The sequence below is a fragment of the Schistocerca piceifrons genome, chromosome 2 (genome assembly GCF_021461385.2).
Source record: "Schistocerca piceifrons isolate TAMUIC-IGC-003096 chromosome 2, iqSchPice1.1, whole genome shotgun sequence".
NCBI lineage: Eukaryota > Metazoa > Arthropoda > Insecta > Orthoptera > Acrididae > Schistocerca > Schistocerca piceifrons.
Genome location: NC_060139.1, coordinates 388,618,070 through 388,645,742, shown reverse-complemented (window position 1 = coordinate 388,645,742; position 27,673 = coordinate 388,618,070). Strand labels below are relative to the sequence as shown.

The 27,673-nt window shown below is 41.6% G+C and overlaps 1 protein-coding gene across 1 annotated transcript in view; it reads right to left on the bottom strand.

Moving 5' to 3' along the window:
• The window catches only part of LOC124776325, a 413,854-nt gene that overhangs the window by 112,426 nt on the left and 273,755 nt on the right, over positions 1–27,673 (bottom strand). The window contains exons 11-13 of the mRNA XM_047251263.1: positions 17,955–18,220; positions 5,337–5,506; positions 4,942–5,050 (exon numbers count right to left, since the gene is read on the bottom strand). Of these exons, the coding sequence (XP_047107219.1) occupies positions 4,942–5,050; positions 5,337–5,506; positions 17,955–18,220 (545 nt within the window). The remainder of the gene's footprint in view (positions 1–4,941; positions 5,051–5,336; positions 5,507–17,954; positions 18,221–27,673) is intronic.

Here is a 27,673-nt window from a genome sequence, read left to right as displayed (position 1 = left end):
AGCTGCAAATTCAGTATAGAATCTGACAGGGATTCCATCGGGGCCTGGAGCTTTTTTCAATTTTAATGATTTCAGATGTTTCTCAACACCACTGACACTAATACCTATTTCATTCATCTTTCAAATGGTATGAGGATTAAATTGGGACAGTTCTGAGTTTTCCTTTGTAAATGACCATTTGAAAAAGGAGTTAAGCATTTCAGATTTTGCTTTGCTACTCTCAATTTCAGTTTGTCTCATTCACTAGGGACTGGACACACTTTGGTGTCACTAATGGCCTTCACATACAACCAGAATGTCTTTGGGTTTTGTGAAAGATCACTTGACAATATTCTGCTGCAGCAGACACTGAAAGCTTCATGCATTGCTCTCTTGACAGCCAAACAGGTTTCATTCAGCATCTATCTATCTATAGCCCCATGCTTCACTTTACACCTGTTATGCAGTAATCTCTGTTTCTTTAAAAGCTTATTTACAGTGGCTGTATACTATGGAGGTTCCCTACCATTATGAACTGTTCTACTGGGTACATATCTATCCAGTTCATGCATTGTTGCCACAATGATGTCATTGTCACTGACATCAGTTTTGATGTAGACATTCTCAAAGAGGTCAGATCTACTTGTTGGCATTAGGTCCAATATATTTCCATCCTGAGTGTGTCCCCTAACTATCTGTTGTAGGCAGTTTTCAGAGAAGGCATTTAGTAAAGTTTCGCAGGATGTCTTATCATGCTCACCACTAACAAAACTGTAATTTTACCAATTAATTGTTGGACAATTAAAGTCTCTACTGATGATTACAGTATGATTGGGGAACTTAAGTACAAGTGAACTAAGGTTTTCTCTAAAGTTTTCAGTTATGTCAGGAGATGAATCTGGTGTGCAACAGAAGGATCAACAATCATTTCATACCCACCCCTGATATTGAATCTTGTCCAAACAATCTCACATGCAGCTTCAATTTCTCTGTCTATGAATCTGTGTTTGTTGTTTATTGCGACAAATACACCACTTCCATTTCCCGTTTGCCTATCCTTTCACTATACATTTAAATTTTCCCCAAAAATCTCACTGCTATCAACTGCTAGTTTCAACCAGCTATCTCTACCTAGTTTTATATGAACTTCACTGCTTTCCATGAGTATTTCAAACTCTGGCACTTCATTGCGAATGCTTTGGCAATTTGCCATTAGGATTTTAATACTCTCACCTGTGGGAGGCATTTCTTTGCATCTTACACTGACACTTCTGGGTTTCTTACCACTATAGTTATCTGGATTGGATGGAGAGTCACCTAATCTAAAAAAAAAACTTATGTTACAGCCCACACACAGTCAGCTACATGTGTAGCAGCCTCTGATGTGTAGTGCACACCTGACCATGGAGCAAGTCCAGGAAGTCCCAGCCTAGCTTGTCACAGAATCTTCAAGGTGTCTGGTTCAGTCTTTCCGCTTGACTCAGAACCAGAGGGCTACGGTCAGTTCTGGGAACAATGGTGGAAACTGTGAGCTTTGTTGACACTTCACGTGCATTTTATTGAAGGTAGATTACTATGATACCTAAAATGTAGAAATGAAATAATATATGCTAATAATTTAGGAGGACAGGAGAGCAATGAATTGTTGACAGGCACAAATAAGCTGAATACCCAATCGTAGTCATGCAGGTTGACTGGTTTTGTTTGGTGGATATGGCAGAAGGGGGAGGGGAGAAAAGAGACAGGGAGTAGGGGAGGGGTTGAGGAGGGGTGGCTGACAGCTCAGAAGGAGGCAGCAGATGTGTAAGACAGGAATACGAGAGGAAGAGGCAGCACATGCCCCAAATAGGAATGCAACACACAGGTACTGGAGCCAATGCTTTCCTGCACCACATGATGATTATGGCATGGGAGAGCAGTCTGGAAGGAGGTGATAGGAAAGAGGAAGTAGAGACTGTTGTGAACAGGGTGTGGGTGTAGAGGGTTAAGGTTGACAAGACTGCAGAAAAGGATGTGTTGCAAAAATAGCACCAGTTCAGAAAAGCTGGTGCTATGACAAAGGATTTAGATGGCAAAGTTGTGAAGCAGGCACTGAAATCGAGCATGCTGTACTCAGCAGTGTGTTCTGCCATTGGGTGGTCAACTGTGCTCTTGGCCACAATTTTGTGGTGGCCTTTGATTCTGTTGGGCAGCTAGTTGCTTGTCATGCCCACACAAAATGCTGTGCAGAAATTGCAGCAGAGCTGGTACATGGCACAGCTGCTTTCTCAGGTGACCCTGCCTCTGATGGGATATGATAGGCCTCTGATGGGAACAGGCTGGACGTGATGGGTGGGTGATCTGGGCAGGTCTTGCACCTGGGTCTTCCACATATTTATGATCCCTGCGGCAAGGGGTTGAGTGTAGGAATGACACAGTGATGGACCAAGATGTTGTGTAGGTTAGGAGGGCAGTGGAACAGCACTTTAGAGGAGGTGGGAAGGACTGAGGGTGAGGTGTTCCTCATTGCCAGGCATGATGATAGATAGACAAAGCCCTGGCAAAAGCTATGCTGCAGCTGCTCCAGTGCAGCATGATAATGGGTAATATGGGGAGGGGGGAGGGAGGGGGAGGGGGTATTCCTATTTCTTGGGGGTGATGGGAGAATTAGGCATGTGTGAGGATATGGTGTGGAGAATCTGTTTGCAGACTAGGTTTGTGGGATAATGCTTGTCTGTAAGGTCTTTGTGCAAAAGCCAGCATGGACAAGCTGTCACTGCATATATGCTGTCCATGGGTAATCAGGCTGCCTGGGAGTGATTTTTTGGTAAGAAGTGGATGATAGCTGTCAAAATGCTGGTACTGTAGATGGTTAGTGGGCTTGATATGGGCTGAGGTATGCATGGAGCCATGAGACAGGTAGAGGTCCAGGAAGGTGGCGTGTTGGCTTGAGGGCAACCAGGTGAAGCAGATCGGAGAGAAGGTGTTGAGTCTGTGGACGAATGAGGATAGCTGGCTGTGAACCTGGGTACAGATCATGAAGATTTTCTCAACAAACCTAAAATTCAGTCAGCACAATGTGTGTGTGTGTGTGTGTGTGTGTGTGTGTGTGTGTGTGTGTGTGTGTGAGCGTGTGTGACAGGGTATTTAGAGAAAGGATTCATCTGAAAGCTAGCAAAGTTTTTAGTCTTTGTGTGTCTGTCAATGACTCAACATCTCACTATGCAGTGAGTTGTCATCTCTACTTCAAAATTATGTACTTCCTGCCCAGCTGACATTCTCTTTATTTTATGTAGGACTGTACAATTTCAGGTTTAGGCCATTTTTAAGTATTTTATGAATGATTTTTTAATGGTATATTATGCCACTGTCATTGCAGTTGTTGCAACACTGCAAAAACTCAAAAGTAACATGCTCCCAAAATAACGAAAAACTGTTTCTAATTTATTTTATGACAATTACATGCAGGCACTGGAGTAAAGATATCATTGAAGAATGGCTCATAAAATAATTGAAAATGGTCTAAGGCTGAAATTGTACCATCATACCTCAAATAAAGATAATGTCAGCAGCAGGAATTACAAACTCATTTAACAAATTCTGCCAGAACTTCACTGTTTTCACAGACTAACACATGTCTTTTTGTATGTCTTTTTTATTGTCACCTTAGCTTATCTTCTATTTCCTTACACTTAGTTTTTGTTCTTGCTACTCATGTTTGTCTCATCTGTGTCTCTGGTTCTCCTTTCCTTACTCCAGTTTTACTGAATGCTATCTCATCTTAGCTGCAAGAGGTGTGATTGAGTCTTGCAATAGGGGAATATAATTGTGTTAGTAAAAAGCAATAAGGTTTTTTTGGAAGATCACTTATGCAAGTCAGCCATGGAAGTGGACCTAGCACACAATCATTTGAGCTTCATATTTTATGGCCTCCCATTCTGAGTTCATCTTTACTCATGTGGGCTATTCTGACAACATGATAATTTTTCTGCTGTGAATATAAGGTTCCGTTCATGGAAGAGGCATGCCACTAAATCTACAATATTTTAGTTTCACAAATAGACTTTTATTATCTGCACAATCCAATTGCTCAACAGTCACAGAAAACGGCCTCAGGAAAAATTTTATTTCAAGTTCTAACATTTTGAGGACATGTAAGAATTTAATTTTAAATTATCTATTACAGAAACCAGACTGAGAGGCATGTGGCACAGTTTGCTCAGAGTACTAAGCCAGTATTCTATTCCAGGCTACTTGGGATTTTTTTAAAAGACTGATAGGAGCAAAATAACTCTGTAATTAGATATGATTTGCTGATCTTCAGTTTCATAAAGACACGTAATTGCACCTTCGATTTTGCCAGGGAGAACGCCTCACACAAATGTCTGTTTTAATTATAGTTGCTTCAAAGAAGTGCTACCAAATCAGTACATAGATTTGTAGTGCTCTGGTAGAAAACACCATTATAGCTATAAAAACATAATTTTTAGCAATATAATGTCATTTATAGCTTTTTAGTGGTTGTATTTTTTTTAAATTGATTGTTGCTGATGATGTAAACTAACTCATCAATTTTCATTGCCACTGCACACTTTGTAAATCTTTTTCTGAACATTCTCTCTGGACATTGTCATTGTATCATTAAAGTGATCCTTTTATACAGAATGTTTTACTATCCAACACTAAATGATTATTATATTTTCATTTGTTAACATTTGATCGTCATGGCCAGATGAATAATTTATTGCTGTTTTCACACCTAAATTACTAAATGTCATTTAGTCTGAAAATAAGCTGTGAATGGCTATAACATTACTTTCTTTAACATTCAATGTTGTATTGCCATTGCATTATCAAATGTCAGTTCATTCTCATATATTTGTAGGTGAACATGTAAGCAGTCTCTAAAACAACTAAACATTTTAAATTAATAACACCTGATGTTATTTATTTATTCTTTGCAAATATTGTGGGAATACTCACAGATATGGGTCCTCTTGAATAAACACCCGTGACTGTACCTGTTCAAGAGTTGGCATGTTAGCACACAGCAAGCCAGCAAGAGTGACTTTTCTGAGTTCCTGTAGTTGTTCTGTAAGAATTAAAGATTAAATACTACTAATAACAAATATTTAAACATTTTAATAACTTTAGTATACTGTATTCCCATTTACTGAAAACTAAATATGAATATCTTATGAAAGAAACTGAGGAAAGACTGAAATTGGCCTTAGATGACTCCATGCTACCTGGCACAAGCCACAATAAGTTTGCAAATTTTACTAATGTGGTACAGATATAAAATGTGTACATATTCCACTGTATTAAAACAAGTTGATATTTTAAAGGTGATATACTTTCACAGTATCTCCACTTACTTTTGCTGAATGATGAGGGAGGGAGATCATTCTCATACCAGAAGCGATCACTATTTCGTACTAACGCAAACTGGTGAGCCAATAGGCAGGTGAAGGTGGGGCCAACAATGGCCCCATCAAGTTCTGTCTCCAGCACACCACCGACAAACAGATCTATCGAGCCTGGATCACTGTAAATGAAAATGCAAACAAGTTTCATTTTTAAAAAATGTATGAAGGCAATTTGCAGTTGGTAAAATCGCTATTGTGGGCAGTAAATTGAACTGCAAATATAAATCTAAGAATTGTAAATATAATCAGAATTTATTCCCAGAAAGGTGTCAGAAAAATATTCAGGATTGAGGGAAATAAGTCAATTTTCAGGCATAGAGAAAAGAAAAAGGGAAATAGTGTTATGAGATTTCCTGATAAAGATAGGTTCTGATCAATTTCAGGAACTTATGTTAAACTATACCACTGTTGATGTGCATAATTTTCATGATATATGAAGTGATTAATGTGGTATGTGGTGCAGAGGATGGAGAAAAATGGATTTTGTGCTGTAACTCAAAATTTTTGTTTGATAGGTTCAACAACTGCACAGGTCAAAGCCAAAATGGCTTCTCATTTCAGAGTATGATCACCGGCATCGAAACCCCATTACAGAACATGATCATTTGCTACAGTCCTGGATGGTACTGAGTTATGAAGGGGGTGCTCCATGTGGCTGGTCAGTAGTGAGGGATAGTAGGTGACTCATGCCTTTTCTCCTGTCACCTGCTATCCCTAATATATCCACCGACCAGCCAAAAATGAATACTATCTTTGTTATTCAGAACTACCCAAGACTGGAGCAACTGACTCACATTCTTTGTCTGTTTGCATGCGCTTAAATAGTAAATATCCTTTCCACTATCTTCCCCACTCCTACCATAGTGGTATTCAAACTTCCTCCCAACCTAAGCAACATCCTTGTCTGTCGCTTTTCCATCCCTGCTTCAAACATCTTGCCCCATGGCTCCTACTGCTGTAAATGACCTACTAGAGCAGGACTTGTCCTGTATATCCTCCAATTACCAACTACTCCACTTCTGTCAGGAGGCATTTCCTAACCCATCAAAAGCAGAACCACCTGTGAAAGTAGTCTACCAACTTAACTGCAACCAATATGAGGCATTCTACAAGGATGTGACTATTAACAAGTTGTCTGTTTGCAAGAATGGCCACTGCCAAATGCTGACCTTAGAGACAGCTTGACTGCCCTGTTACCAAGCATGGCACACAAAACAGTGTAATTGACTTCAACAACTGATTCACAGTCTGTGCTATCTGGACTCTTTCCGCCAATGCCACGGTTTCTGAACTGTGAAAGTGGGAACTCTCCCTGCAGCATATCCTTCATTCCTGTAACCCCCCTGGCCTCAATCTTTGCTAGTCCCTAGCATCTTCCCCCTCCTCTTCCATGCCTTCTACGCTATCCCTTCCTCTCCCCATCCCACACCACTTCTTTACCCTCAAAAACTACCACAGCCACGGTCACTCAGTCAGGTCTCATAGCTTAGTCCACTTTTAAATGTACCTGCCTGCTGCTCAGTACCTCCTCTATACGATAAGTAGCAGTATATCCTAATTAATATTGTTATACTATCCTGTATTTACCATTGTTGAAATTATTTACAACAACAGATAGTTTGGGAGCTCACTGTGACAGAAATACATTACATCTAATGACCAATTGGAAGATACCCACAATCAGTGAGGCATTTGTAATAACAATTGCTACCAAAGCACAGATGGCAGCCATAAAAAATAAGTATAACTAGATGGATAAAAAATCTACCCACCAAGTGGTGGCAGGAGAAAACACACATAAAACTTATGGGAATGTGCAAGCTTTTGGAGCCAGTGGTTCCTTCTTCTGGTATGAAGTTGAAAGAGAAGGAAGACGGATGAAGGAAAAACCTGGTGACATTTAGGAAAAGCAGAGAGTTATGGAAAAGTCGCAAAGAACCCTGGGTCAGGGGAGAGTTGTGAGACAGAATGAGAGGGAAAGACTGATTGTTGGAGACTGCATAGGACGAGATCCGAAAACAAAATGAGAGCTTAAAAGTGGAAGATATGGTAATAAACAAGATCGAAATTATTGACAAAATATTATGCAAGTGTTTATAAGATCAGAAAGCTACATGCCTTAACACAGCTGAAAGGTCAGAAAATAAAAGATATAAAAAACTAAAACGAAATTCAGAAAAGGAAGTTACTGTTATCCTTTCCAAGTCAAGTGTTCCTTTGCATACACCCTAGGCATTTGAGGCAAACATGTTTGTTCAGATGTGGACTCTTTACAGCAATACTCAACCCTTCTCACATCAGCCTTCACAGGATATAACTACTCCACCAGCCCAGTTAAAGAGCAGATTTCTTGGGCCATCACATCCAATCTTGGTACTACTGAACCCTCCAAAAAACTTAGGAGTACATCTTTTATCACTCAGTACTATTCCGTTCTTGAATATATAAATCCGATACTTCAATACAATGCTACGACTTCCTTAAGTAGAGTCCAGAAATGAGGTCCATTCTGTTTGACATTTTGTCCACTACACCTAGAATAGCTTTCTCCCCTTCCCCCAAATCTCCACAATATTCTGGTCAGACCCCATGCTGCTTCTGCACCAATTTCCCTACCCTATGGCCCCTACCCCTGTGACCATCCCTGCTGTAACACATGCCCTATGCTCACTCCTACCTTATAACCCTATCTTAAACCTTTGTCTCTCAGGAAAAAATTGGAAATTTGTGGTAAGTTCTATGGAACCAAACTGCTTTGGTTATCGGTTCCTAGGCTTACACACTACTTAATCTAATTCAAACTAACTTCCGCTATGGACAACACACACACCCATGCCCAAGGGAGGACTCGAACCTCCGATGGGGGGAGCTGCATAAACCATGGCAAGGCACCTTTCACCACACGGCTGCCTCTCAGGTTTTCAAATCTTGTTCTCTGCAGTTCTCAACAATCAGTCTTTCCTTCTCATCCATTTTGATAAGTCTTCGCTGATCCAAGGTTATGGGTGACTTTTCTGTTATCCTCCACATTCCCAAAACCTCACCATTTCTTTTCCTTCCTCCCTCTTCCTTCCTCTTCAATCCTTCTGCCAGAAGAAGGAGCTGCTGGCACAGATCCATAACTTTTTTATGTTTTTCTCCTCCTTTGTGAGTAGATTTTTTATTCATCCAATTAGATTATATTTTCAAAAAATTGATTATTTTTGTTGATATTTCAGTTCTTGAAACAAATATATAGATTTACTTGCTCAATAAAGTAGATAAAGAAGTGCTAGTGTCTTATCTCAAGGAGGAACTCTATTTAGCTCTGAGCAAGAGCATATAGAGAAACTTCTGCTCAAGTTTAGAAAAATAGTTACCAAGCACTATATACACTGAAGAGCCAAAGAAACTGGTACACCTGCCTAATATTATGTAGGGGCAAGCACACAGATGTGCCGCAACACAACGTGGCAAGGACTCTATTAATGTCCAAAGCAACGCTGGAGGGACTTGACACCATCAGTCCTGCAGGTCTGTCCATAAATCTGTAAGAGTATGAGGGGGTGAAGATCTCTTCTGAACAGCAATTTGCAAGGCATCCCAGATATGCTCAATAATGTTCATGTTTGGGGAGTTTGGTGGCCAGCGGAACTGTTTAAACTCAAAAGAGTGCTCCTGGAGCCACTCTGTAGCAATTCTGGATGTGTGTGGTGTCGAAATTGTCCTGCTGGAATTGCCCAAGTCCATTGGAACGCATAATGGACATGAATGGATGCAGGTGATCAGACAGGATGCTTACGTACATGTCACTTGTCAGAGTTGTATCTACCCGTATCAGGGATCCCATATCACTCCAACTGCACACCCCCCACACCATTACAGAGCCTCCACCAACTTGAGCAGTCCCCTGCTGACATGTAGGGTCCACGGATTCATGAGGCTGTCTCCAGGCCCACACACATCCATCTGCTCAATACAATTTGACATGAGACTCATCCGACCAGCCATCATGTTTCCAGTCCTTAACAGTCCAATGTCGGTGTTGACGGGCCCAGGCAAGGCATAAAGTTTTGTGTCTTGGAGTCATCAAGGGTACACGAGTGGACCTTCAGATCCAAAAGCCCATACTGATGATGTTTTGTTGAGTGGTTTTCATCCTGACACTTCTTGATGGCCCAGCACTGAAAATTGCAGCAATTTGCTGAAGGGTTGCACTCCTGTCACGTGGAACGATTCTCTTCAGTTGTCATTGGTCCCCTTCTTGCAGGATCTTTTCCTGGCCACAGTGATGTCAGAGAACTGACGTTTTACCAGATTCCTGATATTTACTGTACAGTTGTGAAATGATCGTATGGCAAAATCATCACTTCATCGCTACTTCGGAGATGCTGTGTCCCGTCGCTCATGCGCCGACTATAACACCACGTTCAAACTCACTTAAAGTTTGATAACTTGTCATTGTAGCAGCAGTAACCAATCTAACAACTGCGCCACACACTTTTTGTCTAATATAAGTGTTGCTGATCACAGTGCCACATTCCGCCTGTTTACATATCTCTGTATTTGAGAATACGTCTGCCTACACCAAATTCTTTGGCGCTTCAGTGTATACACTGAACAGTACATGATGGGAGAGACCCTTCAAGGTATACTGTCTGTATAACAAAGCTCCTAAAGAAACAGTGACTTGGGCACAGTCATTCATTCATTTGTATTCTGTGGACCCATCAAGAAGGAGGACAGTCAAGTGTGTGTCAAGATATACATTACCAGAAGACAAGAGAATCATAAATACTTAATCCATACACTATATTAGTGGCAAAGTATCACTATACTGCTTAATACTATTCATGGAAATGCAGCTAAGTTTAACCATGTAAATTAGAAACAAAACTTCTGTTTCCTCAGTTACATTAAGCAGTTGCTGTTTTAGCTTAATATTTACTTAACTACTTTAGTTACCTACTGCTATATAGGACTCAGTCAATTTGTGTAAACACCTGTATGTAAGATATTTGAGGGTATGAGATGGAATGATTACACAGGTTTAATTTCAGTTAAAGCTGGTGGCAGACTTTGGTATGACAGTGAAAAAAAGCAGTCAATCTTTTAAGGTGATTACTTACAAAACACTCACATGACCTATCCCAAAACATTGATCAAGTGCAGATATTTCTTTCACTTATTTTCAGATTTATTTTTTATCATTAATCAAACCAAGCGGTGGTAAGTTCTTTATGTAGTTATCTATACTACTATCAGTTCATAGTTGTCATTTGGCTCAACACAGCAAGTAACCCCACTTCTCAATGTCAGAAAATAACACAATAACTTGATAGTCTCAGGTAAGTTCACAACAAACATGTCTCAATATTTCATTTGCACATACAACTCAATTGCATATTCTTGGAATTCACACATGACAATGTCAGCCTAACTCCCTATTCAGTGAAGTTTATGAACATAACTGTATCTTTGTTAACAGTTCACAAGGGAGGTAAACAAAGTACAGCTCCACACATACATGTCTAATTATACACAAACAATTCACTGCTTTTGATGTATAATAGTGAGTACAAACAAAGATGTGATCAGTATGTTACACAGTCATGAATTTCATAGAGATGTAACAAAATTATTGCAACTCGTGGACTTTTATCACATAAACATTAATTGTGTGGTTGCTTAAAAACAAAGGTGAGGACTGTGTGGTTATCAGACATAGATTCACACAAAAAATTACCAAATTATAAATTGCTACACGATATTATCACAATGATTGCTAAGCCTGGACTGAGGATTTTTGGTTCAAGTGAAGAATATATAGACTGGTGTCATGATATTTTGAGATTTTGATAGTGAAGTATATATAGATTGGAGTCATATTTTGTGATTTTGATAATTACATTATCTATAATATTATATAAAGTCAAGTTGTTGCTTAAAGTTGTTACCAAAAATCTCGGAAAGTTCTTTACTTCAACCTTTCACATGATACTTTAATAAATGTTCTTTAACATATAAAAATTGTATACACAAGGATGCGCTGTTTTGTTTTCTTCTACGTAATCTGGATTGTCCATTTGTAGATTAAAACAATGGGAAATACTCTCATTGAAGCTATTATCTTCACAGATGGATACAGAGAAAGGGAAGGAGTAGATGGACAGAGAGAGGGGTAGGAAAAGGTGCAGAGAGATATAGGGGGGGGGGGGGGGGTTAGATGAACAGAGAGAGGGTGCAGGAGGTGACAGACTGAGAGATCTGGGGGAGGGGGGGGGGGGGGGGGGGGAGGGGGTGTTAGAAGAAGATGACGACATATATCCAATTCCAATACATATTTAGCAACTGTAAGCACTGCTGGATTTGCTAGTAGTTTATAAAATGAAACAGGTCAGAATTAGAAATAGAATGGATCTATTAAATCCAACAATAATCTAGTTTAACAAAATGATACTTGTTTAGGAAAGTATCAAAGGTCAGGGTATTATCTGATTAACACACTGTATGCCTTCACGGTGGATTCACTATTTTCATGTAAGATGGCCATCTTTTAAATTTTGACAATTTATTCAAATTCTTAATTAATGGCTTAACTGTATAACATAAGGCATTATCAGGATTAGAAAAATTAGGGCAACAAAAGAATAAAGTCAGATCCTGGAATCAAAGAAGCACAAGGTCTCAAAATGACAAAAATAACTTTGGGTGTTGCCAAACTATAATTAAAAGTGTCTTCTCAGTTAATACATTACTGGAAAAAGAAAATTAGTTACAGGAAAGAATGAAATCAGGACTTATTAATAAGTGGTGTCAATTCTCTCGAAACCGCTGATTAGCTCACACAAGTTTTTCTACAGAATGGTGTTGCAACTATTTTGAATGCTAATTTCTTTTAATTAACAAGGTTTTAAGTAAAATGAAGTATACCATTTGAATCCACAGACTGAAAACTATAACATGGATTATAAAATTATTTGAAATACCATATGAACAGTATTTTGTCAGTTTTAGGTACATACTGCATATACACTATATATATAAAAACAAAGATGATGTGACTTACCAAACGAAAGCGCTGGCATGTTGATAGACACACAAACAAACACAAACATGCACACAAAATTCAAGCTTTCGCAACCAACAGTTGCTTCATCAGGAAACAGGGAAGGAGAGGGAAAGACGAAAGGATGTGGATTTTAAGGGAGAGGGTGAGGAGTCATTCCAATCCCGGGAGCGGAAAGACTTACCTTAGTGGGAAAAAAGGACAGGTATACACTCGCACACACACACACATATCCATCCACACATACAGACACAAGCAGACATATTTAAAGACAAAGAGTTTGGGCAGAGATGTCAGTCGAGGTGGAACTGTAGAGGCAAAGAAGTTGTTGAAAGACAGGTGAGGTATGAGTGGCGGCAACTTGAAATTAGCGGAGATTGAGGCCTGGCAGATAATGAGAAGAGAGGATATACTGAAGGGCAAGTTCCCATCTCCGGAGTTCGGATAGGTTGGTGTTGGTGGGAAGTATCCAGATAACCCGGACGGTGTAACACTGTGCCAAGATGTGCTGGCTGTGCACCAAGGCATGTTTAGCCACAGGGTGATCCTCATTACCAACAAACACTGTCTGCCTGTGTCCATCATGCGAATGGACAGTTTGTTGCTGGTCATTCCCACATAGAATGCATCACAGTGTAGGCAGGCCAGTTGGTAAATCACGTGGGTGCTGTCACACGTGGCTCTGCCTTTGATTGTGTACACCTTCCGGGTTACAGGACTGGAGTAGGTGGTGGTGGGAGGGTGCATGGGACAGGTTTTGCACCGGGGTCGGTTACAAGGATAGGAGCCAGAGGGTAGGGAAGGTGGTTTGCGGATTTCATAGGGATGAACTAACAGGTTACGAAGGTTAGGTGGATGGCGGAAAGACACTCTTGGCGGAGTGGGGAGGATTTCATGAAGGATGGATCTCATTTCAGGGCAGGATTTGAGGAAGTCGTATCCCTGCTGGAGAGCCACATTCAGAGTCTGGTCCAGTCCCGGAAAGTATCCTGTCACAAGTGGGGCACTTTTGTGGTTCTTCTGTGGGGGATTCTGGGTTTGAGGGGATGAGGAAGTGGCTCTGGTTATTTGCTTCTGTACCAGGTCGGGAGGGTAGTTGCGGGATGCGAAAGCTGTTGTCAAGTTGTTGGTGTAATGATTCAGGGATTCCGGACTGGAGCAGATTCGTTTGCCACGAAGACCTAGGCTGTAGGGAAGGGACCGTTTGATGTGGAATGGGTGGCAGCTGTCATAATGGAGGTACTGTTGCTTGTTGGTGGGTTTGATGTGGACGGACGTGTGAAGTTGGCCATTGGACAGGTGGAGGTCAACGTCAAGGAAAGTGGCATGGGATCTGGAGTAGGACCAGGTGAATCTGATGGAACCAAAGGTAACACAACCACCTAACCTTTATGCACATCGTTGTCTACCAACCCAAGTCCAACATAGCCCAGCTGTAACCAACACCCTTTCGCCTTTTTTCATTCCAGATCTCCAGTTACTTTCCAGTTCACCTTTGTCTCTCCCCATATATTTTTATTTTCATTTTCATTTCACCTCATGTTACACTTTCCACCTTCTAATACCATGCCACCCTCACAACACCCCCACAACGACCCCATTAAGTTTTATTTACATTCCCTCCGCAAACATGCCTTCGCCCTAGCAAGATTACGCTCCCATATTCTATTTTCTCAGGCTTGTCTGACATTTGGCATTACCCTCAAAGGCCTCACACTTAAAGTTCCCATCTCTGGCTGCAACCCTTCCTTCCATCAGTCCCTATACCAGTTCCAAACTGAACAATCCATTGCCCTCACCCACCTAATCCTTCACCTACACATCAACTCAGCCAATGAACACACCCGTCAACTCCTATCCTTAATAAAAGTCCTTAATCTTTCCTCTCCCACATCCACACCGGCTGTTCAGAGCATCCTCCTACAGGCCAACCGTAAATTAGAACAGCATGCCACCCTCCACCTCAAAAAACTATCCAATCTCCTGGTTTCCCACCTCTGGAAAGGCAACTCACTCGCCCTTCACAACCTTTCCAGCAAACCTCAACCTCCTCTCATTGCACACAAACCCAGTCTCTCCCATCTACTCGATCTCCCACTTCCAGCTCCACTCCCTCCAAAACCTCAAAATTCCGATCAACACAATTTGGAACCACAACACCCTAATTCAGTAGTTAACCTTTCCTCCAAACCTCTCTCCCAATCCGAAACCTCTGTCCTATCCAAAGGCCTCACCTTCAGCCCCACTCCCAGATTCAACCAAACAGCCCTCGTCAAAGATTTACTGTCCTACACTCGTACTCTCTGCTGGAAATATCACTTTGCCGCGAAGAAAAATGATCCTAATCCTACTCCTAATGATCCAACTCCCCAAGACACCATCCGAATTGAACCCTGCCTGGAACAGTTCCGTCCTCCATCACAGCGGGACCCACCTCCTCTTCCTCAAAATCACCCTCTCCAAACCTTCCAGGAATTTCTGACTTCCAGCCTTGCGTCTCAATCCTTCTTAAAAAACCTTAATCCTACACCCAACATCACCACTGCTGAAGCCCAGGCTATCCGTGATCTGAAGGCTGACCGATCCATCGTCATTCTTCCGGCGGACAAGGGTTCCACGACCGTGGTACTTGATCATCGGGAGTATGTGGCTGAGGGACTGCGTCAGCTTTCAGACAACACCACATACAAAGTTTGCCAAGGTAACCCCATTCCTGATGTCCAGGCAGAGCTTCAAGGAATCCTCAGAACCTTAGGCCCCCTGCAAAACCTATCACCTGACTCCATCAATCTCCTGACCCCACCGACACCCCGCACCCCTACCTTCTACCTTCTTCCTAAAATCCACAAACCCAATCATCCTGGCCGCCCCATTGTAGCTGGTTACCAAGCCCCCACAGGACGTATCTCTGCCTACATAGATCAACACCTTCATCCCATTACATGCAGTCTCCCATCCTTCATCAAAGACACCAACCACTTCCTTGAACGCCTGGAATCCTTACCCAATCTGTTACCCCCAGAAACCATCCTTGTAACCATTGATGACACTTCCTTATACACAAATATTCCGCACGTCCAGGGCCTCGCTGCGATGGAGCATTTCCTTTCACGCCGATCACCTGCCACCCTACCTAAAACCTCTTTCCTCATTACCTTAGCCAGCTTCATGCTGACCCACAACTTCTTCACTTTTGAAGACCAGACATACCAACAATTAAAGGGAACAGCCATGGGTACCAGGATGGCCCCTTCGTATGCCAACCTATTCATAGGTCGCTTAGAGGAAGCATTCTTGGTTACCCAGGCCTGCCAACCCAAAGTTTGGTACAGATTTATTGATGACATCTTCATGATCTGGACTCACAGTGAAGAAGAACTCCAGAATTTCCTCTCCAACCTCAACTCCTTTGGTTCCATCAGATTCACCTGGTCCTACTCCAAATCCCATGCCACTTTCCTTGACGTTGACCTCCACCTGTCCAATGGCCAACTTCACACGTCCGTCCACATCAAACCCACCAACAAGCAACAGTACCTCCATTATGACAGCTGCCACCCATTCCACATCAAACGGTCCCTTCCCTACAGCCTAGGTCTTCGTGGCAAACGAATCTGCTCCAGTCCGGAATCCTTGAATCATTACACCAACAACCTGACAACAGCTTTCGCATCCCGCAACTACCCTCCCGACCTGGTACAGAAGCAAATAACCAAAGCCACTTCCTCATCCCCTCAAACCCAGAATCCCCCACAGAAGAACCACAAAAGTGCCCCACTTGTGACAGGATACTTTCCGGGACTGGACCAGACTCTGAATGTGGCTCTCCAGCAGGGATACGACTTCCTCAAATCCTGCCCTGAAATGAGATCCATCCTTCATGAAATCCTCCCCACTCCGCCAAGAGTGTCTTTCTGCCGCCCACCTAACCTTCGTAACCTGTTAGTTCATCCCTATGAAATCCGCAAACCACCTTCCCTACCCTCTGGCTCCTATTCTTGTAACCGACCCCGGTGCAAAACCTGTCCCATGCACCCTCCCACCACCACCTACTCCAGTCCTGTAACCCGGAAGGTGTACACAATCAAAGGCAGAGCCACGTGTGAAAGCACCCACGTGATTTACCAACTGACCTGCCTACACTGTGATGCATTCTATGTGGGAATGACCAGCAACAAACTGTCCATTCGCATGAATGGACACAGGCAGACAGTGTTTGTTGGTAATGAGGATTACCCTGTGGCTAAACATGCCTTGGTGCACAGCCAGCACATCTTGGCACAGTGTTACACCGTCTGGGTTATCTGGATACTTCCCACCAACACCAACCTATCCAAACTCCGGAGATGGGAACTTGCCCTTCAGTATATCCTCTCTTCTCGTTATCCGCCAGGCCTCAATCTCCGCTAATTTCAAGTTGCCGCCACTCATACCTCACCTGTCTTTCAACAACTTCTTTGCCTCTACAGTTCTGCCTCGACTGACATCTCTGCCCAAACTCTTTGTCTTTAAATATGTCTGCTTGTGTCTGTATGTGTGGATGGATATGTGTGTGTGTGCGAGTGTATACCTGTCCTTTTTTCCCACTAAGGTAAGTCTTTCCGCTCCCGGGATTGGAATGACTCCTTACCCTCTCTCTTAAAACCCACATCCTTTCATCTTTCCCTCTCCTTCCCTCTTTCCTGATGAGGCAACCGTTGGTTGCGAAAGCTAGAATTTTGTGTGTATGTTTGTGTTTGCTTGTGTGTCTATCGACCTGCCAGCGCTTTTGTTCGGTAAGTCACCTCATCTTTGTTTTTATATATAATTTTTCCCTCGTGGAATGTTTCCCTCTATTATATTGACATCATCATATATATATATATATATATATATATATATATATATATATATATATATATATATATATATATATATATATATATATTAAAAAAAACAAAGATGATGTGACTTACCAAACGAAAGCGCTGGCAGGTCGATAGACACACAAACAAACACAAACATGCACACAAAATTCAAGCTTTCGCAACAAACTGTTGTCTCATCAGGAAAGAGGGAAGGAGAGGGAAAGACGAAAGGATGTGGGTTTTAAGGGAGAGGGTAAGGAATCATTCCAATCCCGGGAGCGGAAAGACTTACCTTAGGGGGAAAAAAGGACGGGTATACACTCGCACACACACACACATATCCATCCACACATATACAGACACAAGCAGACATCAAGACATATATAAAGAGTCAGGTGAAAGACAGGGAAAAAACATTTCTCTTAGACATACTCCAAAATGAAAGAGAGATGTAAACAAAGTATGTCAGCTTAGGCACTATACAAAGAACTGAATCTGCACCTTCTACAACTGCAAAAGGCACATACCTGTTTATGTCTGGAAAACTCTCTCATAGTTTATATATGATTATATATAATATTAGTTCTCAGGCTTTCATGTTATGCAGTTTTCATTCTGCTTCCCTGCTGTGATTGGAAATTGAGCAGTTAATTTCAGAAACCACTAACTCACCTGTAGATTTTTTTAAGGACACTAAGACTCTCTTCTGGAATGTTGTGCGTTTGTCTGCTATGGTCAGATGACATAGGACACAGCTTAAGCCATTGCACATATGGTGGAAGCCCGTGATCACGACCTCTATGAATCAAAAGGGATGCTACATTCCAGTTTGATGTAGAGGTAGATGGTGTATGTGCCAATGGAATGGATGCTGGTGTATTCAGTAACTTCTGTATCACAGGTTCTGAACTATCTTTTGATACATTTTTGCTGTCCATCTGTAAAATATATGATGTAATAGATTACAAGAGTTAATGGTGTGGTAAATGATACTTCTGTTAATTAACTAGTGAAAATATTTCCCAAAAGTAATTTATATACAAAATACAAAAGCAGAATATGGACAATAATAAGCCTGACATCATTTTTCAGTGGCAGTATCATGGCATTCGGTCATCCCTACATCTATAAATTATCCAAAAATTTAACTGCTGTAACTGGTAATGCAGGTACCTCGCAGAACATTTATCATAATAAAATTACTGTTTCATGTTTTTAAGATGTAGGGCAGCCAGGCTTCAGTGCCCGGATACATTGGACATGTGTGTGTGTGTGTGTGTGTGTGTGTGTGTTTCATGCTTGTGTGAGTGTGAATCTGTTTTCTACTTCGTCTGAGAGCTTCAGTGTTTTAGCAGCCTTTTTCATTGTCTCTACGCATCTTAATGTCTCCTTTATGTGGTGAGAAGCAATCTATTTTTTCCCTATTGTTGTTAACTGAGTAATCTATCATTCACAGGGGACAGTCAAAGCGAGAAATTATCCAAATGGTAATAAAAACATATGGCAGCCTTCCTGGTGAAAAAAGAGCCACAGTTTGTACAAAAATATAATGATTAGACCTTCACTGATTGTATGTGTGCTGTATTCTCCAATAACTTACAATTTCAGCTTAATCAACTGAGCAAACATTGATACATTATGCAAAAAATAATGGGATGTTGGTTACTGTTGGTGCTGCTTACAAATGGGTTTGACTCATGGCACACTCACAACACACATTTATTGCATGCAGCTGTGCTAATATGGTTTTTCTGCAGCCTTGGTTATGTTTTACCAGACAGCTGAACCAGATATTGGTAGTGGGTGAGGTGGCGAAGTGGTTAGCACACTGGACCCACATTCAGGAGGATGACGATTCAAAACTGGGTCCAGCCATCCTGATTTAGATTTTCATGATTTTTCTAAACCACTCCAAAATAAATAAATAAATAATTAAAAAATTGTCATGTGACTAGGGCCTCCCCCACCAGGTAGACCATTCGGACCATTCACTGGGTGCAAGTCTTTAGATTTGATGCCACTTTGATGACTTGTGCGTCGATGGGGAGGAAATGATGATGATTAGGACAACACAACACCCAGGCCCTGAGCGGAGAAAATCTCTGACCCAGCTGGGAATCAAACCTGGGCCTTAGGATTGACATTCTGTCATGCTGACCACTCAGCTACCAACCACTCCATACAAATGGTGGGATGTTTCCTTTGAAAGAGCATGGATGATTTCCTTCTCCATGTTTGAAATATTCTGAGTTTGTGCTCCATCTATAATGACCTCAATGTCAACAGAACATTAAAATCCAATCTTCCTTTATATCTCAGTTCATGATTACTTTCCATGTAGTGCTTCCATGAGACAACTACACAGAGCAAATGAAGAAGACAGCTAGGTCAGATGCCAAAGTTACATAATCAAAATGAAATCACTACATCAACATCCATAAATAATGCCATAAACCTCAGGAATACCATCTTATTTAATGACTACAAACCAATGTGCATACTGTCAGAGCTGTTTCTCCATGTTACAATTGGATACAATACAAATGCATCAGACATTCAGAGAATGTTTCAATTATGAACTTTTCTTTGTGAACTTTTTTTTTCTTCTACAACATGACATAACACTTACTGTATGATAACAGCTTAACTACACAAACCAGTGTGTGACTAACTAGAATAATAAATATATTCCTCAGTCCTCACAACATCTGACTAATATCCATCAAAGAGCCTCTGAAGAAGCAAAGAACTGAAATTACCTTAGAAACTGTTCAAATCTCCCTGAAAAATGCTCCAGTTTAAGTGCCATACTACAACCAATAATAATAAAAAATGGCCAAATAACTTAAAAAATTTTCAGTATAATTGTAAAGTAAAATTGTGAACAACACTGAAGAACCAAAACATTTGATGAACTGCTGTATAGCATTTTTGAATATTTCTCAATCATCTAGAAGATGTGATATTTTGGCAAGTTGACTTCTTGCCACATTCAGTCAGTCAAGATGACTGACTGTTTTCTGCTGGATACCACCTTTCTCTCCCCTCTCCCTAGCTGCAGCCTCCAGCCGGCCGGTTCGGACACGAACCTGGTATGGTGGTGGAGGAAGCGTGGTGTAGTGGTTCAAACGAATGTTCTCAGTCCTACTGTGGCTGCAACTGGATGCATGCCTCTGTCAGCATGATGACAATATGTCTGTGTCTTCTTCAGTTGCCATGACAGGAGCAGATTTCTACATAAACCGCCCTTGTGCTTTGACCATTTTGAATGCAAGGTCCCAGTCCTTGTTTAATTGAAAGCTTCTGTCTTTATTTACGCTACTGGCCATTAATATTGCTACACCATGAAGATGATGTGCTACAGACATGAAATTTAACTGACAGGGAGAAGATGCTGTGATATGCAAATGATTAGCTTTTCAGAGCATTCACACAAGGTTGGCACTGGTGGCGACACCTACAACGTGCTGACATGAGGAAAGTTTCCAACTGATTTCTCATACACAAACAGCAGTTGACTGGCGCTGCCTAGGGAAATGTTATAGTGATGCCTCATGTAAGGAGGAGAAATGCGTACCATCACATTTCCGACTTTGATAAAGGTTGGATTGTAGCCTATTGCGATTGAGATTTATCGTATCGCGACATTGCTGCTCGTGTTGGTCAAGATCCAATGACTGTTAGCAGAATATGGAATCGGTGGGTTCAGGAGGGTAATACGGAATGCCATGCTGGATCCCAATGGCCTCGTATCACTACAAGTTGAGATCACAGGCATCTTATCCGCATGGCTGTAACAGATCATGCAGCCACGTCTCGATCCCTGAGTCAGCAGATGGGGACGTTTGCAAGACAACAACCATCTGCATGAACAGTTTGACGATGTTTGCAGCAGCATGGACTGTCAGCTTGGAGACTATGGCTGCCATTACCCTTGACACTGCATCACAGTCAGGAGTGCTTGCGATGGTGTACCCAATGACGAACCGGGGTGCACGAATGGCAAAACGTCACTTTTTCAGATGAATCCAGGTTCTGTTTACAGCATCATGATGGTCACATCAGTGTTTGGCAACATCACAGTAAACACACAATGGAAGCGTGTATTTGTCATTGCCATACTGGAGTATCACCTGCCATAATGGTATGGGGTGCCACTGGTTACACGTCTCGGTCATGTCTTGTTCGCATTGACGGCACTTTGAACAGTGGACGTTACATTTCAGATGTGTTACAACCCGTGGCTCTACCCTTCATTCGATTCCTGCGAAACCCTACATTTCAGTAGGATAATGCACGACCGCATGTTGTAGGTCCTGTACAGGCCTTCCTGAATACAGAAAATGGTCGACTGCTGCCCTCGCCAGCACATTCTCCCGATCTCTCACCAATTGAAAACGTCTGGTCAATGGTGGCTGAGCAACTGGCTCGTCACAATACACCAGTCACTACTCTTGATGAACTGTGGTATCATGTTGAAGCTGCATGGGCAGCTGTACTTGTACACGCCATCCAAGCTCTGTTTGACTCAATGCCCAGGCATATCAAGGCCGTTATTATGGCCAGAGGTGGTTGTTCTGGGTACTGATTTCTCAGGATCTAGGCACCCAGATTGCATGAAAATGTAATCACATGTCAGTTCTAGTATAATATATTTGTCCAATGAATACCTGTTTATTATCTGCATTTCTTCTTGGTGTAGCAATTTTAATGGCCAGTAGTGTATTAATTCATCAAGCAGTTGGATTTCTACAGCCTCTTTTAGAATACACTGTCAGAAGTGACAGTGCATCTCTCCTGTGCCATCCACACAGTATGGTCTACATATATTTTCCTGCACTGGCAAGGGATTCAGTAAACTCCTGTTTCCAGAGTAATAGGTCATCCTTGACTGATCCCAAAAAGGCTTTTGTTTTGGGTGGTGGCAAAAGATGCACTTGACATTATGTTTCCAGAGTATTCTGCTCATTTTTCCTGGATACAGAAAATAGTCAACTGCTGCCCTGGCCAGCACATTCTCCAGATCTCTCACCAATTGAAAACAACAAGTTTCTCTTCATGCTCAACAGACTGTGGTAATGGCTTCTTTGGGCTCAAGGCACCTCTGACAGTCACTGTAACTGTTCATATGGAACACTACCTGTACGTTCTGCAGTTTGGCTGCTAGGCTGTCATGGTCTGACATTTTGCATGCTTTCTGCACTACTGTACCTAGGACACCTCATTGTGAAGGGGCATAACAGCTGGACGTGTGCAACTACAAACTGATATGTGTTGGTTTATGGTAGATGCTGTGTCCTAATGTGCCATCTGGTCTTTGCTTGATAAGCACATCTAGAAATGGAAGTTGATTATTTTCTTCCATCTCTATCATGAACTTGATGCTCTGGTGTGGTGAATTCATATGTTGCACAGAGTCCTGTAATAATGTCATTCTTGCAGCCAGATTATGAATGTATCATGTAAATATCGCAAAAAGAATGAGGGCTTCTAGACTGATGATTCCAATACCTTCATAAACATACTGGCCACCACTGGTGATAGCATCCAACCCATCACTACTGCAGCTGTTTGTTCATAGTAATTTCCATTATATAAAAAGCAGGCTGACATAGCATGCATTAAAACAGTTTGTTAGTGCTAGTCCAAACTTTTCTCTTATGAGGCTTCGCGAGTCTCCTAGAGATACCCTTGTGAAGAAAGATACCATGTCAAAGCTTACCATGAGGTCTTCTTGGCCCAGTTGGAATTTCTGGAACTGTTGGATGAAATGTGCTGAGTTCCATATGTGATGCTGGCATTTGTCCAAAGAGAGGCTGGACCTCACTATCAGGTGTTTAGCTAATTCATATGTTGATGTGCTAATGTTGCTAACAATTGGGCAGAGCGCCATTCCTTCCTTGAGGACTTTAGGTAGTCCATAAACTCCAGATAGCATAGCTGCTCATGGACAATGTTTCTTCACTGTCCTCTTATTTGGGTATTGTGATAGAGAATCTCAATGGCCATCCTCTTTACTCGGTTCATAGAGTTGTCTTTGGTTCTCTTGCAAGTATCGTCCTCAAATGGGTCATCCATTTTTTGCCTGTATTCTTGACAACGGCAGAACCGTACAATTTCCTTTGTCTTCTGGGAGGATGACTATCTAAGAACCTTCTTGTAGCTACTTAAGCGCTTCCCTCTCTTCCTTGGAGATGTTTGGCTTTGGTGGAACAGCCACAGTAAGTGTACAGCACATTCATATTGTATTTCCTCTGCAGCATCCCATGGATGAGCAATAGCAAACTGTTCCATCATTCTGATAAGTACCACTGTTAGTAGGGTCATCAAGGTTGGTGCAAAATTTAGCCACTTTCCTACTACAGATAACGTGGCATCATCAATTATTTTCTTCGTACAACTGAGTGCAGTGGTCTGAGGTTCCTCTTGCATTGGTTTAATGGCAGCTTGTCTGCAAGTGGTCAACTGTAACAGTCTGTTGTTTTAAGACTGGCTAACTGTGTGTGTCCACTTCTAAGAGTCAGCAGAGAGAGAGTCAACGTCAACTGTAAGTGGAGTGTGTTGAGTGTACTGGGTACACACCCTGATCGGGGCCAGGCTGGCTCCTCTGGTGATTTGGTTGGCAACTGTAGTTTAGGTGTGATGAACAACCTTCACAAAATTTAGTATGATTCGGTTCTTTCAGTGTATCAGCAGAGAGAAAAGGGAGGCCACAAGATGCTCTACCTGTTATTAAGCCTGTAAAGTTTCTTAATTTTGCTGTGAACCTACTCACCTTAGAGCAGGCTGTTCCAACAATTGCCCCACGGGCATGAATACCCACAGCCTCGGCTCGGAGCTGTGGTGTTGGAGGCTGTTGACATCATACATACTAGTCTGATGGCACAAGTAAACAAATGCACCTCCACCTGTTTATTTCTCACAAATGTGGAGTAGTGACAGCAACAAAAAAATGACTAGTCACAGAAGCCCACTGCCCGGGTCATTAGAACTAACATCACTTCAGTTACAGGAAAAAAATCATGATTGAAGATTGTTTTATAACTGTAAAAACTGTCTTTTTTGTACTACTGTAGTACATTTATTTATTTCAGCTGAACGCTGCTGAAGAAATCCTAAATGAAGCTATAATTTGTGCAAACAAGTTGGAGTACACGCAGGGCTGGGATCCAGCATCCTCAGCGAATCCTGTTTCTGGCACACCTTCTACACCCTGCAGGTTGCCGCCCCTGACTTCTGCAGGCCGTAGCCACATACACATCCTGTCAGCACATCCTGTGTTTGGATTTGTTGCTGATAGTAAACACTCTGTTTACAGGGTCACCGCTAGCAGATACCACCAGTGACTGTTACCATCAACCATAGGATGCACGCACAGCAACAATGTTGTTGCTGTTTTCGTGGCCTATCTTGCATCTGCAGGCCACATCGTTATCAGGAGCCCCTGGCTGTCCCTCTGTCATGGTATACTTAAGCTGTGGGGCTACCGCAAGTTGTCAGTTGCAGTCACAGCTTCGTTCCAGACCACTCGCACTGGTTGCCTATGGTGTCCCATCTGTTGGAGCTTGTGCTGACTCTGTATTACACAGCATCATTCTGCTATGCCACCCAGAAACCACCAGAACTCTCCCTGGGACTCGGTTCTACAGTGTAGTTGTGCAGCAGCAATTATGTCATGATCTCGTCATGACCCAGGTCGTGAGAGACTTTCCCCTCTGGCACATTCAAACTTATCAAGGAAGATCATTTTTGTTAATTGCCTTTTGTGGAACTTTACTTTTATGTTGTGAGTTTGCAATAAATATACATAGTAAAAAATGTCACAACATCAATCATCTGCATACAGTACAGACTAGAGTCTAACCTACAGACATAAAATAAGTTACAAAGTAGCTCACATGATAGCACTAACTGGTGAACCATTTTTTTTCAAGACATTTCATTTAATACGTGTGGTAGCAGTAGCAGAATGTGTAGTTCCAAGGGAATTAGCAAAGTTTGAAGATGATTGTCTCTCAAAGAAAATGGTGTCCCATTAAATCTTCAACAGTGAAGATTATTTGGAGGCACAACTCAGCAATAAAGCCCAGAGTTTCACGACTTTTTCTCTTGCACTCGATGAGAGCACAGATATATCTGATTGTGCTCAACGTGCTTTTATGATACACTGTGTGGAAATGCAACTGTAAGTTACAGAGGTGCTGCTACATATAGTACCACTGAATTACATGATGACAGGGCTCAATATTTTGAGTCTGTGGACAGCATGAACTTGCCATGGGAAACCTTCATTCTGTGGCCATTGTTATTGTTGTTGTTGTCTTCAGTCCAAAGACTGGTTTGATGCAGCTCTCCATGCTACTCTATCCTGTGCAAGCCTCTTTATCTCTGAGTAACTACTGCAATCTACATCCTTCTGAATCTGCTTACTGTATACATATCTTGGTCTCTCTCTAAGGTTTTTACCCTCCATGCTTCCCTCCAGTACTAAATTGATGATCCCTTGACGCCTCAAATTGTGTCCTATGAACCAATACCTTCTTCTAGTCAAGTTGTGCCATAAATTCCTCTTCTCCCCAATTCTATTCAGTACCTCCTCATTAGTTAGGCCCTACATGATTCACCCATCTAATCTTCAGCATTCTTCTGTAGCACCGTATTTCAAAAGCTTCTATTCTCTTCTTGTCTAAACTGTTTATCGTCCATGTTTCATGTCCATACTCCATTCCATACAAATACTTTCAGAAAAGACTTCCTGACATTTAAATTATACTTGATGATAACAAATTTCTCTTCTTCAGAAATACCTTCCTTGTCAACGCCAGTCTACATTTTATATCATCACTACTTCGACCATCTTTAGTTATTTTACTGCCCAAATAGCTAAATCATCTACTACTTTGTGTCTCATTTCCTAATCTAATTTCCTCAGCGTTGCATGATTTAATTTGACTACATTCATTATCCTCATTTTGCTTTTGTTGATGTTCATCTTATAGCCTCTGTGGCCACAGTGTGCCATAAATTGGTCGGTGTCAATCATTGTTTTTGTCTCTCACTTAAAAAATAAATTTCACTGTGACTATGGAAAGGACATATGCAGTAGACACTGTTTCATTCATCAGGAGGCACTGTGTGCTGAAACTGTGAAACTTCTTCATACAATGGACATTGTGGGGAATTTTGTGCAATGGCAGGGTGTTGGCCATCAACTGTTCAAAGGGTGTCTTTGAGATAACAAAGTTGAGTATAGAGGTACACATTACCACTGCACCATTCACTGGATCAGCAAAAGTAAGGTTCTTGAAGTTATTTGCAGTTCCTGAGGAAACAGCATTGTTTCTAAACTAGAAAGAGGAATAAATTCCTTGTCTCAGGGAACCAAAATGCAAATCAGAACTTGCTCCTCTGGGTGATATAATGATGCACACTAAGTACACTGAATGTGTCACTACAGGGGAAAGATTTGTTGCCAGTACACATGCATGAAAACAGGGCATTCAGAGGTAAGCTTCCTTTATTTGAGAGGGAACAGATATCTGACTTTCTTACCTCATCCTGATTTTCTTAATTTACCTGCTGACGTCACCTTCAGAAACTATCAACATATAATTAATCAACTAACAAAGAGTTTTGTGCTGTGGTTTGAAGAACTGAACATTTTATGGAAGGAATTGCCATTGTTCAAGTACTTCTTTTTGAGACATATCTGATGAACTGCCATCTACAATGCAATTAGAACTAATTGACTTACAAAATTCAATGTTGATAAAAGGCAGGTACTATAGTTGTTTGAAATTTTCTCAATGGTATCAAAATGTAGGCAGATTGCTGCTAACCATAAAGATCACATATTCTGACAGATAGAAGCTTTTGGGCAAAGCTTTCTTCAGAAAAGAAAGAAAAACACATGCACATTCAAATAAGCAGGCACACTACATTCACACGTGACCACTATCTCCGGTCACTTCAGCAGTGTGCTAAGTGGCCAGAGATAGTGGTCTTGTGTTTGTGAAGTGTTCCTGCTTGTGTGAAAGTGTGTGTGTTTTAGCAGGACTGCTAAAGTAGCGAATATGGTTATATGTGCATGAAGTGCACCTGCTTGTGTGAATGTGTGTGTTTTCATTTCTTTTCTGAAGAAGGCTTTAGCCAAAAGTTTAGTGTGCAACAGTCTTTTCATTGTGCCTGTCATCTTTATAGTGAGTAGCTACCTGTACTGTTCATAACTGTTGATATTCCAGTCTGGACTTCCCATTGTTTAATGTCAAAACAGAGACATTCTCAAGACTGTGCTGGAATGTAGCTAACAACATAACATTGTAGCTAACAACATAACATTGTGAGCAGTGCAATGAAGACGATAGGAACAAAGATAGGCCATTGCTTCAGGA